At 40.8% G+C, this 13,591-nt stretch overlaps 1 protein-coding gene across 2 annotated transcripts in view; it reads right to left on the bottom strand.

Moving 5' to 3' along the window:
* The window catches only part of cntn1b (contactin 1b), a 28,336-nt gene extending 15,370 nt beyond the window's left edge, over positions 1 to 12,966 (bottom strand). The window contains exons 1-9 of one of the 2 annotated variants that reach the window (XM_053509062.1): positions 12,751 to 12,966; positions 3,836 to 3,872; positions 2,780 to 2,853; positions 2,629 to 2,670; positions 2,362 to 2,488; positions 1,884 to 2,065; positions 1,156 to 1,251; positions 744 to 950; positions 522 to 621 (exon numbers count right to left, since the gene is read on the bottom strand). In XM_053509062.1, coding sequence (XP_053365037.1) covers positions 522 to 621; positions 744 to 950; positions 1,156 to 1,251; positions 1,884 to 2,065; positions 2,362 to 2,488; positions 2,629 to 2,670; positions 2,780 to 2,831 — 806 coding nt within the window. In that variant the 5' untranslated portion in view covers positions 2,832 to 2,853; positions 3,836 to 3,872; positions 12,751 to 12,966. The remainder of the gene's footprint in view (positions 1 to 521; positions 622 to 743; positions 951 to 1,155; positions 1,252 to 1,883; positions 2,066 to 2,361; positions 2,489 to 2,628; positions 2,671 to 2,779; positions 2,854 to 3,835; positions 3,873 to 12,750) is intronic. The other variant, XM_053509061.1, reaches the window with a different exon arrangement.
* Between the last annotated feature and the right edge of the window lie 625 nt (positions 12,967 to 13,591).

Raw genomic sequence — 13,591 nt, 5'->3', positions numbered from 1 at the left:
ATGTTTATAAAAAATGTGACATGGAGAATTTAGTATGTCTTTACATGGCACTTGTGGAAAGTTTATGGCTCAGGGTTTGTGCTTGTTTGCCATGGTTTATGAGCATGGAGGCTATCTCAGGAGGCTTAGGGCACGAGGCGGAATACACCCTGAACAGGGTGCCAATCCATCACATGCACTCACACGATACGGGCAATTTGGGAATGCCAATTAGCCTAATCTGCAGGTCTTTGGAAGAAGAGTGGAGTACCCAGGAAACCCACCAAGCACGGGGAGAACATGCAAACTCCATGCACACAGAGACGGGAATCGAGCTTGGCAGGTAATCCAACCCAGACCCTGGATGTGCAAGGTGACTGTGCTAACCACTACACCACCGTGCCTGTAGTCATACTCCAAATATTTCTTCTTATTTTTATGTCATCTACTCTCAATAGATTCCTAGCTAAGTTAAGGTGGCCAGAAATAGAAAACTATAAGATAATTCAAAAAAATGGAATGTATCTGATTTGGTGTCTTACTTTCCTAGGGCGAAGCACTCGAGTGTGACGTTTTGCCCCACCAGGGCATATGTCTTAGGGAACCTGACCCGAATGTCTGCAGGATATCGCTTCACTTCTTCTGAAATGATAAGTGGTAAAGGTTGATAATGCATCAAAGTAACCAATAGAAAGATTATTGGTCTGCAAACATTAATAATAATAATAATAATGGGTTTTAACTGTGTGCATGCACAGACTGACTTTCTATCTCTGGCACCAGAGCGAAGGGTGTGCTGAAGACACTTTTGCCAATGGTAGGGCTAGACACAAAACATGAGTAGTTTCCGATGTCCGAGGCCTCCGCTTTAGCAATGTAGAGGTTGCCTGTGGTCTGCGACACAAAGCGCCTCTGATCAGGGATAATGAAGTTGGGGAACTCATTGTAGATCCATCGGTATATCACCTCATCTAATAAAAATACAAACATGCAATAAACTCCATTCAGATAACAGTGGGTAAAAAAAATCTATTTGTAAAATATATAGTGATGATGTAACAAGAACACAGTATTGCTTCTACTGATATCGTTAAGATTAAACATACACTAAACATTTATTGGCTGATTTTTTGCAAGTAACATTGGTTAGGTATAGTCGTAAAGCGCAGCTCTTACTTGGGTAGCGGGAAGGTGGATCACACAGGAGGACAGCCCCCTGACCTTCTTTAACTTTTACAGCCTCTCTCTCATCAGTAGGAAACTGGTTCAGATCTTGAAAGAAAAGAAAAAATATACATTAACCTCCTGATACCTGGACTTTGCAACATCTTTTCACTTATTATTATATGATTACTATGAACCTAATCAATGTACAACAGCACAGGGTCCACATATTTTAAACCTTAGGCAATACAAAACTTATTTTCAACTGAGTCCATGGGTTCTGAGCCGGAAGGCGGACAGACATCCTCCTTGAGATCAGAAGGGGAGCGAGGAGTCAGAGTGATGTCCTCAGCAGGTACTGCATACTGGGAACACCTCACAAGATCTGCTGTTTTAGAGATGCTCTGACTCAGCACTTTTACATCACTTCACCTATTTAATTCAATGTTTTAATACTAGAGAACATGTAAGCCTTCATATATTAAATGCAGATTACTCTTTACATCCTTCCTATAGGGTATATTCAATAAGTCTTTGCAGTGGTGTCATTACCAGTGCTTTGTGATCTCCATTAAAAACACTATGCTAGTTTTGTTCCTTTGGCTGTTGCTTGGTGGCTGAGTTACGCTGGGTTTGATGAGCGAAGGGAACGCCGTGCAGTGCAGGATTTAATAAGCAGCTTTAGTTATGGTTATTTAGCAATAAAAGTTTGGGTGGAAATATTTTGGTAAGGCACTTACATCCAAACCTCACAGTGGCCTCCTTGCTGATGACTACGCCATAAACATTCTTGGCCACACATACATATTTTCCAGCATGCTTATTCTTGTCTGGATTGGTGATAACTAGGTTTCCTCCCACTAAACTGTAATGTTCATCCGGCTGTTCCAGTAGCTTTATCTCCCAGTTATTGTGCCACCATCTGCACAGAAATAGTGAACATAAAACTACATTTGGTAAAAGAATAGCTATATCCTTGCACATCCTTTAATATCTGACATTATGTTGTTTGTTAATACTCGCATATATACCAGTACATTTGTACAAATATAGAGAAGTAGAGATGTATTTAGGATATCTACAGTACTGGACTAAATTCAGCAATACACTTGACTCAGTGACACCATAAAACTCAAGAAATAGATGGAACTGTTATTTTTTGTTTATTAAATGGACTGTACATAGAAAACCGAGTCAGGATTAAAAAGCAGATGTTACTTGATAGTGGCAGGCGGGTTGGCTCGCACTCTGCAGTTCATGGAGATTTTGGTCTCAGGAGAATCCTCAGCATATACTGTGTCTAAAGGCTCCTCCTCAAAGATGGGCCCAAAACCTGTGGCCTCCTCTGAAGCACAAACACACGCAATCATCGTAGAATCATATAACCAGTAGAAATAAGGGTGTACAATTATGTCGACAGGGCAGATTATATGAATGTACGCATACAGCATTATTTTGGGAGCAAAGAGAGCGGAGCAGACTTACTGTCGAAGATTCTGGGCTCAAAAAACCTGGGCTTGATGGCATCTACATAAGAAAAGTAACAAATACTGGAACTGCCGTTTACACTTATAGTGAAATTTTGATTAAGCCTTAAAGTGAACATTCCCACATTTATAGTATGACATATACACACCTGCTGCTGAAAGCAAAGAGAAAAAACTCAGCAACATAAGTGGGGCTTCCATTGTGATGCCACAACTGACAGTCCTGAGGGTCAGGAAATGGAAAATACAACTTATTATCATGATGCTGGTTAACTTCATTACCTGTTATATTATCTAAAAAAACACGACTGACATGACCATGGTCTACAATATTTCACTTTGATATCTATCATTTGAAAAATTGCTTTTTCTAATAAATAAATAAATAAAATAATTATTAATCAATAAATAACAGTAAGAAAGAGAGAGAGAGAGAGAGATGCAATTAATACAATTATATAAAAATATATTTAAAAAATACAATTTAAACTTTCTCATAAGCAGCTTTTTTAAAGTTAGCATTATTATTTCATGAACATGTGGAAAAATTAATAAAAATAAATAAATAAACAAATAATAAAATACACTATTTAACCAAAAGTATATGCACCCTGACCACGAGTGACCCAACACTTAATATGTGGTTCTTCTTCTCTAAACTGTTACTACAAATGAAGTTGTACAGCATGTCCCTCTCTTTACTGGAACTCAGAGGCCCACACCCACTATCCAACATGACGACACCCCTGTGAGATCCACAAAGGAAGCTCCATAAGAACATGGGGTGCTAAGGTTGAAATGGCAGAACTTAAATGTCCTGCACAGAGCCCTGACTGAACTCAACCCCACTGAACCATCAGAGGAACTGGAACTGGATCGTCCTCCCAACATCAGCCCAATCCCAATATCATTATCATTTTGATTCATAGACATTCTCATCTCATACAAAAAGCTGCTTTGTGACAATGACGATTGTTAAACCGCTATACATATAAGCTTAATCACGCTCCAAAATGTAGTGGAAAGCCTCCAGCAAAGAGTTTGAGTTATTACTGTATAACAACTAAAATATGGTAATAACTTTGGAAAGGGATGTTCAACACACACATTTGACGATCACATACTTTTGGGCCTGTACTGTACTAAGCATTCCTGCAAAGCTCTAGGGTCCACATGAGGGTATTTATGAATATGGTTATACTTACCTGCTGTAATTTCTCAGAATCCAGTGTGTATGTATGTCTGCAAACACAAAGAAAGACATGCAGTAATTCCTGCGTTGTTGCTCTTATGGATGATAAACTTTATTATCCACAGTATGTACAGTACTTCCTTTACAGTATCAGGCATTTTCACAGTCTTCAAGGGGTTATGTTAATTATAAATCAACTTTTGATTGATTGATTGATTGATTGATTGATTGTGTTATGCCTTCAAAGTCCATGAATGATTAGCATGTTTAAAACATTAGGTGGAACATACCAACATACAGTGGGAGGTGCTGAGGTAAGGCTATAATCATGGTATTTATTGGGGTGACAAAAACCCCAATGTTCAACTATGTTTAAAATGTTCCTCAATATTTTGTACACTTAAAAATACAGTTAACAAAAATTTGATTTGCTATGACCCGCAACCATGCATCGTGCTCTAAATACATAAATACAAAATGTAACCATAACCATAACTAAAATGACCATATAGCTACATTAATTATTAATAATTATTATTACCACCACTATAATTAGTGAAACATTACTTCAGTTCTGTCCGAGTGGTGTTGCTGCACTCCATCGGAGGATTGTGGATGATTTCGTGAGTATGTTAACGTAGCTAACGTGAGTTAGCTAACTGCTGTGTAAAGGTAGGATTGCTATCAGCTGTTGGTGAGAACCATATATCAAAAACATCTCTTCCAGGACATGTATGAAAAGAAAATGATCATTTAAATATTTCATTTTGCGCTGGAACTGTAATTGTGGAATTATAAAATATTTAGGTATAAAGTGTGAGTAGAAACAAATTTTTGGGGTGAAAATTGACCTGCTGTTACGTATTAATTATCATAGCCAAGTTACATAGACAGTTAACAGTGCATATGGAGGCAACAATCATGAGTAAAGCTGGTTATAAACCCTTTCCCACCCAGCCCTGACACCACATGCCAAGGCTACAGTAGTCTGTGTGTTGGACTCCTGGTGTTGGCTCTGTGAGTTTCTCTACCATATTGTGATTCCTCCTCTTGGCTAGGGATCTCCTATGTGCCCAGATGAGTCCTGAACTGACTAGCCCACGGATAAGGCCATAGGTAAATGACCACATGATCACGGGCCAGCAGTCATTCACGTATGTTGCACTGCATGTGGAATTCATATAGACAGTAGTAGCTTTTATCTACTGTACATGTACTAGTATTTGTACTGTATAGTATACGAATGGTTGCACTTGCTTATGATAAATAGCAGCATTAGTAATGGTTGATTGATTGATGTGAGCTGTTTTATTACACTCAGCTTTTATGTGCAGTGAGTATTATCATGAGCAAGAGGATGAATGGCAGTGATATTCATCAGTTTTTTGAGCAGACAAAGAAAACAAGAAGTAGTAAGTTAACAGAAGTGATACACGTGTCTGCTCAGATGATAGAAGTGTACAGTCCAAGCCCATGAGTGAACATTTCTTGATATAATAAGAATTGCTGCTCCTGTGCTATAACAATAGTAAGCCATTCCTGAACATCATGGCAAGCGACACCACTCGTTTACTGATTATATTTCTAACTTTAGCTTTGGTGCATTAAGCGTACAGAGATGTCCTCGGCATGCGGCAATGAGACCTTTTGTGTAAGCCAAAGACTTAGACAAGTTTTTCCTTCATTCAACTAATTTTTTGCTCATCTTCAATCTCTGAAAACTGTACATCGTTCTCTAGGGCTTCTTTAACTCTGGTTAAATGACCCTGGTACAAAGAGTAAATTTCTTTTTGCTAGTCAGCTTTAACTGAGCCAACCACAGATGGCATCAGCCCTAAATTACACTATGCTAGTCCTATTCAAGCCCAGTGGACTATCCTAAAGAAATACAGTTCTAAGTAATATATGTGAACAATGGGACCACTTTTCTGCTATTCACCTGTTCAACTGTAACCTTTTCTGAAATACAGCAATATATAAAAACACAAGGAATTCTGAATGAAGGAATTGAAAAGACCACTGTTCTGAGTACAACCTTCTCAGAAATCCACACTAAAGAAAGATACCCTGATACAGCCATGCCCAACGTAACATTATACAGATTTTACAACAAAATTTTTATATTAAGAAGGGCTAAAATATTTTTGTTACAACACAAAATTAATACACTTCTGTTTGGTAAATCAGAATTCTTTTACAACATGGAAGAAAGTCATTAATGCACCTACAAAGTTGTGTTTTTATGATATTGCCATTGTCCAACTTTCTGCTTCTGGTAGCACGCAAGTGTTTCAGTGGCAAAACTTCAACTTTAAGTAGCTAAGACTGTCTTTACGTACTATTCCAAGCGTATAATTCCAAGTGCCTTTGGTGTATGGCCTTCTTGATATAAGCAAACACTGATTAAGGACCAAACACATACTGGCGCCACCATTCAGTGATGGCGGAAGACAAGCAGACCATTACTTCTTTCCCCAAAAGATATAATTTAAGAGGCATAACATCCAGCTGAAGAACTGCTTTACCTCTGGTTTTCCGTAGCTCTCCCAAGTTGCAACTTGAGCTATTTTGTATACTCTAAGTAATAGGGCTAAATATAGGTAAAAGTTAGCATTTAATATATAAAAGTGTTTCAATGATTTAGCCATCTGTTGATGTTTTCAAGTTCATATGCAGGTTAAGAAAATATCCTACATATTAAATATCAAACAATCAACTTTGCTGTCTGCTGTCATGATTACTGAATAAAAATTTACTGAGGATTTCTAAAGGGCCAATTGCCCAAATTCCCCACATGGTGGCAGCAGCATAGTTTTTTTAAAGATTTTTTTCTTCAGAAAGGACAGAAAAGCTGGTTAATTGCTGTTTACTTCCTTCATGGACCCCGGACTAAACTCACTTTTATAAGGTGGAGAAAGCCCGAAATCCATTAACATTAATTATGGCCAGGCGACCTGTGATGCCTGTCATAGTCGCATGCCGTGACACAAACTTTCCTTCAGCCCCATGGCCACTGACACTGCCTGTCCGTGAGTAAGGCCCCAGCCTTGTTAGGGACCCAACCCAAGGTCCGCGGCAGGTGCCCCCATGGCCGCCTCCTCCACCAATGTAATGGGTACAATCTTTTTGCATGGGGGGCACCACAGACACACAGACACGAGGCATGGTCTTACCAGAAAAAGGAATATTTTTATTTAGAAAAAATAGGCAAGGAAAAGGGAGGAATGGAATAAAGGGTTGCACGTGCGAGTCCAGTGCGAGTGCAGTGCCCAGCTGGCATGTGGCAAAAGGTGGTGGCGGGCAGAGTGGCAGAATAGGGCACACAGAGGAAGCGTTTCTTAGCAGCCATTCCTTTTTGGTGGCGGGGATGCGAAGACAGGTGCCGCGGGAGCTCGAGCAGTTCTTTTTCGCAATCATCGCCGAGATCAAAGGGTCCCGGTCTTGCCTTTAAAGTCTTTAAAGTCTCTGGGCTGCACAACGTCACTTCCATGCCACTCCCTGTAGCTCCACTGCACAACTCTTTGCTTCCTTCGTGGACTCTGGACTAAACTCCACGCCTTGCTTTTATAACACAGAGAAGTCCATTAATGTTAACTATCAGCAGGTATCAGCAACAGAGTGAGGTGCAGGCCCATCACAGGCTCATGCCGTGTATACAAAATCATAAAAGATTACGAAGCCCACACTCATAGGCACCTTATTTTGCTGGCTGTCTGCATGTAGCCATAAGGCATTATTAAATTGCTTAGCTGGGAGAAGATTAAGGTCACACTTATAAAGTAAGGATGTTTAATAACCAGTATGATTTTTTTTCAGATGATAAATTCTGCATTATAAATGATCCTCCATAAATGAAGGAACAAATGATTAGAAATGGCAGCAGATTTACCTCAAGAATCTGACAGTATTTTGCCCCATTCAATTTTCTTTTATCCTGACAAGTGCTCCAGTCCTTGCTGCAGAGAAACACCACATAACAGCATGCTACCACCACCATGCTTTACTGTAGGAATGGTGTTATTTGGATGGTGAGTGTATTGGATTTCCGCCAAACGTCGTTTGATGTTGTGACCAAATAAGTAAAGTTTTGTCTCATCTGACCAAAACATCATTCTCAGTCATAGCTCAGTCATGACTCCATGTGGCCTTTCTTGAGAAACACTTTTTTTCTTGCAACCATCCTATGCAAGCCACATTTGTGGGATATTCTACTCACATGCATTTAATGACCACTCATCGTCACAAATTGCTGCAACTGCTTCAGAGTTGCTGTAGGCCTCTTGGTAGCCTTTCAGACCAGTTTCCTTCTGGCTCTTTCATCCAGTTTGGAGCGACGTTCTGATCCAGGGAGGTTCCGTGATGTACCGAATGCCTTCTGCTTCTTAATAATAGTGTATAGACACAATACACTGTGGTTCTAGTAGGTGATAAAGTATTTGAAAGTTTTTTTGTATCCACTTCCTTCCTTGTGCCTGTGTATAACTTTATCCTAGAAATCTATTGACAGTGCCTTGCCACCCACAGTTGACTGTTTCTTTCAGTTACACTACAAAGGACCGAAACGCTCCAGCTTTTCATGCTGAACTACAGTAATCAACATGTCTACAGCTGATCATAGTTAATAGTCAAATCAGTCACCTGAGTAAGTTTAAAACTCATTTTAGGAGGGATGATCCTTTTCCAACTCAGTGATTCTGTTTTTTTCTGACATGTTAGTGTTATATCTGTCACTTGGCTGTTAAAAGTTGCACTGAGTAAATACAGCTGGATAAAAACTGTGTCTATCTTCATTAAAGACTACAAAGCAACTAAATGGATTAATTAGGGGCGGAGTTTTGAGTGAGCAGTGATATACAGATCTAGCTTTAAGAGTGAATGGACAAAAAGTTTCCTCTCTGGAAGTAAGTTGAAACTTAATCATACTTTCTAAGTATACTTAAATGTACTTGTAATATGGACGACCTTGTTTGCTTTTATTAATAGATGAGAGCCAGCCAAGATTCAAGAGATTCAAGATTCAAGAGATCCCTACACACACACTGTATCCCCTGACAGAAGTATTCCTCCTGTTTTTTTTTCAGTCCACCCTACCTGCGTTCACTTCTGCCTCCAGAGAAAGCAATCTTCAGTATTTCACAATTTGTACAATATTTTTTTTTTTTTTTTAGCAAAGACAGTTTAATCCAGATTTGTAAGTGATGTCAGTTTAACCTTTTTAGAAAAATCTACATAAATTATTAAGTGGGATGCTTAAAATTAAGGTTGCAACAATGTAGCACTATATTTTAAATAAAACCAGCACATTATTGTTACAGTGTTTGCCTGAAATCACTAAACATTATTGTTTAAATTGTGAAACAATTAACAGATGGCACATTTAATCCTGCAGGTGTATATAAAATCTATGGAAGTGAGATCAGTGGTGTATTTGGGTGACATGGGCAGCCTGACGCTACGATGCCAGCGAGACAGGGTACTGACTAGGATGGTCCCTCACTCAGTTAGAAGACACGGGGAGAGGGGTGCTAGTGGACCTCAGGCCCCTCACTGAAGGGGCCGAGAGAAGAAGAAGAGAAAGGATTGCATCTGCAGGATTTGCAGAGTTAAGACTTCTGTGACGAGTCTGTGTACGGTACTGAAACTTTAATTGACTCTGTTCATGTACGAAACAACAAGTCCATTCATTTAGACCAACCAATGAACACCTGCACCAATAGATATTAATTAGAAAAGATAAAGTGAATATTTTGACTGGGATTAGTTCATATTTTCACTTTGGCTGAAATAACAGCGCTGAAGTGGTATAAGTGAATTTTAACACGCTGGAGTGGTTTTAAGACAAAACTTCATCTTTATCCTTTGATCTACTTTTTCCATTTCTCATCTGTGATTCACTCTCCGATTACCGAACAGGGAGTGTATTTGTCTGAGCACCAAAGAAGGACAACTTAGTGTAAACAAGGCGTAAGATACTCAACCTTACAGAATGGGATTTCTTTGTATTAATAAGTTAGACAGAGAGTTCTGCTGTATCTGTTCTTCTGTTCTGTTCCATCAAATGCAACAGTGAAAGACCTTGGTGTGATTATTGATTCCAGCCTTTGAAGCACATGTAGATAATATTACCAGGATAGCATTCTTTCACCTCAGAAATATTGCCAGAATAAGAAATTTATTGTCGCTAAACGACGCAGAAAAACTAGTTCATGCTTTTATCACCTCTAGGTTGGACTATTGTAATGCCTTACTGTCTGGTTGTTCAGCTAGATGCATAAATAAGCTTCAGCTAGTCCAGAATGCTGCAGCGAGAGTCCTCACCAGAACCAGAAGATATGAGCACATCACCCCTATCTTATCTTCACTCCATTGGCTCCCTGTGAAATTTCGCATTGATTTTAAAATACTACTCTTGACATATACAGCATTAAATGGTCTCGCGCCGCAGTACCTGAGCGAAATGCTAGTGTCTTACGATCCGCCACGCCTACTTCGATCAAAGGATGCAGGCTGCTTGTCAGTACCGCGTATTATGAAAAATACAGCTGGGGGCAGAGCTTTTTCTTATAAAGCCCCAAAGTTATGGAATAGTCTTCCAAATAGTGTTCGGGACTCAGACACAGTCTCAGTGTTTAAGTCCAGGCTAAAAACCTATTTATTTAGCCAAGCATTTTTATAAATAGATTTGCCATAGGTAAAGGAGCAGATCTGGGGGACTCATGGACGTAGAGTATTATGGTGAACTGGTATGTTTGGATGCTGTCTTCCTCACTCTCATTGATCACTCAGGTTTGCTGACGGTGAGGTGATTGTTTGCTTTACATGTCAGGAAGCCCTCATGTTTGTGTTTCCTTCTGGCTCTCCCTTTTAGTTATGCTGTCATAGTTAGTCCTGCCGGAGTCTCTGCTTGCACTCTACAGTTAATATACATTCACATTATACATTGTGTGACTGTGACCATACCTAACTGCCATCTCTCCTCTTCTTCTCTTTCCCCCCCTCTTTCTCTTTCTCTCTCTCTCTGTCGAGCTACACATGTCGTTCCTGAGCTGCCAGTGATCCAGACTCTCTTTGCCCTCCGGACCTGTCTGACCCATCCTGGTGCCCCGCTTCTGGCTGAAGATCTCGTCACATGGATGCCCCGTGTGTCTCTCTGGGATGCGTCTGGTGTCTGGGAATGATTCTCTCTACCTAGAAAATGGTTCTGGCCTTGACTGGTGTTGGCAACTGTTTCTCTGGGGACTTGACAGTTCGATAGTTCATGACTGGAACTTCTTACAAGTCTACCTGGGTCTTCAATAACTACCTGGACTCCATATTAACATCAATTAACATCAGCTATTATAGCTGAACTGCCTCCCACCCTACACACTGTATAAATGCAGATCATTTACTGCTTTCTGTTTCACCCAGATGAGGATGGGTTCCCTGTTGAGTCTGGTTCCTCTCAAGGTTTCTTCCTATTACCATCTCAGGGAGTTTTTCCTTGCCACTGTCGCCCTCGGCTTGCTCACCAGGGACAAACTGACCATTTTGATTCATACAAATTCACATTTCATACAAACTTAAATAATTCTTTTGACTGTGTAAAGCTGCTTTGCGGCAATGAAAATTGCTAAAAGCGCTATACAAATAAAATTGAATTGAATTGAATTGCTGTACAGAGAGACACACAGACATGTACGTGGGCTTCAACCTCAAATAATAATCATAATAATAATCATAATAATAATCATAATAATAATCATAATAATAATAATAATAATAATTATTATTATTATTATTATATCACTGATTACATTAAAGATCAGATCAGATTATTTTTATCTCTAAAATTTTAACTGTTGCTTTAACATATAATCACTGGTTACATTGTACATGATGTAGAGTGACATACAAAAGTGCTTTGAAGTGTCTGTTATTGGACAGACTGGTTACTAGGTTACGATCAGTCAAACTCTGTTAGGAAAGTTTTTTTTTTTTTTTTTTTAAACAACCTAAATACCTAAGAAACAGATGATTCTTTAGTCCCCTGTAATGATTGGCAGTGACTCTGTACAGAGGTCTAGCTCCTTTCTGACTCCGTTGGCCTTCCATAGTCTCAGCGCTGCTCTGTATAACCTTCACCCCCACCGGAGCCCAACAGGGGGCTGCGACGCACTGACTGTCGGTATCACATTCACGGATTAATCGCTAAATAATATAGAATAAACACATATATATACTATAGACTATAGACATAACAGATGTGTTTTTATACTGACTAAAAAACTTACCAGCCGTTTAATAAACTCTTGATGTTAGCGCGCGGTGTTAGGGTTACGTAAGGAATTAAATCGAGAGAGACGCTTCGTAACTCAGCGCGCACGAGCCGAGCGCGCACGAGCCGAGCCGAGCCGAGCCGAGCGCGCACGAGCCGAGCCGAGCCGAGCCGAGCGCGCACGAGCCGAGCCGAGCCGAGCCCAGAGCATCCTCCCAGAGAGCGCAGCATCAGCACCAGGACGGGCTGTGCTCCTGCAATGCGGCACTCAGCACACACTCTACACACACACTCAGCACACACACACACACACTCTACACACACACTCAGCACACACTCTACACACACACTCAGCACACACACTCAGCACACACTCTACACACACACTCAGCACACACACTCAGCACACACACACACACACTGTACACACACTGTACACACACACACACACACACTGTACACACACACACACACACACACACTGTACACACACACACACACACACACACACACTGTACACACACACACACACACTGTACACACACACTCTCTACACACACACTCTCTACACACACACTCTACGCACACACACACTCAGCACACACACTCTCTACACTCTACACCACATCAGACATCACACTGTACACATAAAACACAGATTATAATCCCACCTGGCGCACTGATGGGGTTAAAGCCCAGCCGGTCAGGAGGGGTGCTGATCCATCTCCTCCCCAGAGGAAGAGGATGATGATGATGATGAAGCGCTGTTAGCTGTGAGAGGATGGAGAGGATTATCCTGAAATAAGAGTAATAATAATAATAGGAGCGGCCCTGTCCCGAGTGTGTCCTGAACACTGCAGTTCTCTCTCTCTCTCTCTCTCTCTCACACACACACACACTCTTTCTCTCACACACACACTCTCTCTCTCTCTCTCTCTCTCTCACACACCCTCACACATACTCTCTCTCTTTCTCACACACACACACACTCTCTCTCTCTCTCTCTCTTACACACACATACTCTCTCTCTTTCTCTCACACACACACCCTCACACATACTCTCTCTCCTTCTCACACACACACACACACACACACTCCCTCTCTCTCTCTCACACACACACACACTCTGCTGACGTGGTGGAGACGCGGACCTATAGAGTAGAGGCGGGGTGCAGGACAGTACAGCACTCGGATCACACACACACCCTCGGTCGGTCATTATAGAGGACAGATTAATGCACATGGTGTGTGTGTGTGTGTGTGTGTGTGTGCGTGTGTGTGTGTGTGCAGTAGTGAGCCGGCCATCTGGAGCCCTGTGAGTTTTCCCAGTGGGCCGCTGGACAGTGTGGTCCGGCCCAGTCAGTACACAGATATACAGTGTAATAAATGACAGAATATCGCATCTCTTTCCTACACATGTGGATGTGGGAGTCGATCACACGGGCGCGTGCTTATGTCACATGTATTGCCCTTCCTCAATATTACAGTATTTCTAAATTGCTAAAACACATT

This window comes from Clarias gariepinus, chromosome 12 (assembly GCF_024256425.1).
Source record: "Clarias gariepinus isolate MV-2021 ecotype Netherlands chromosome 12, CGAR_prim_01v2, whole genome shotgun sequence".
Classification (NCBI taxonomy): domain Eukaryota; kingdom Metazoa; phylum Chordata; class Actinopteri; order Siluriformes; family Clariidae; genus Clarias; species Clarias gariepinus.
This window is presented reverse-complemented; position numbering and strand designations above follow the sequence as displayed.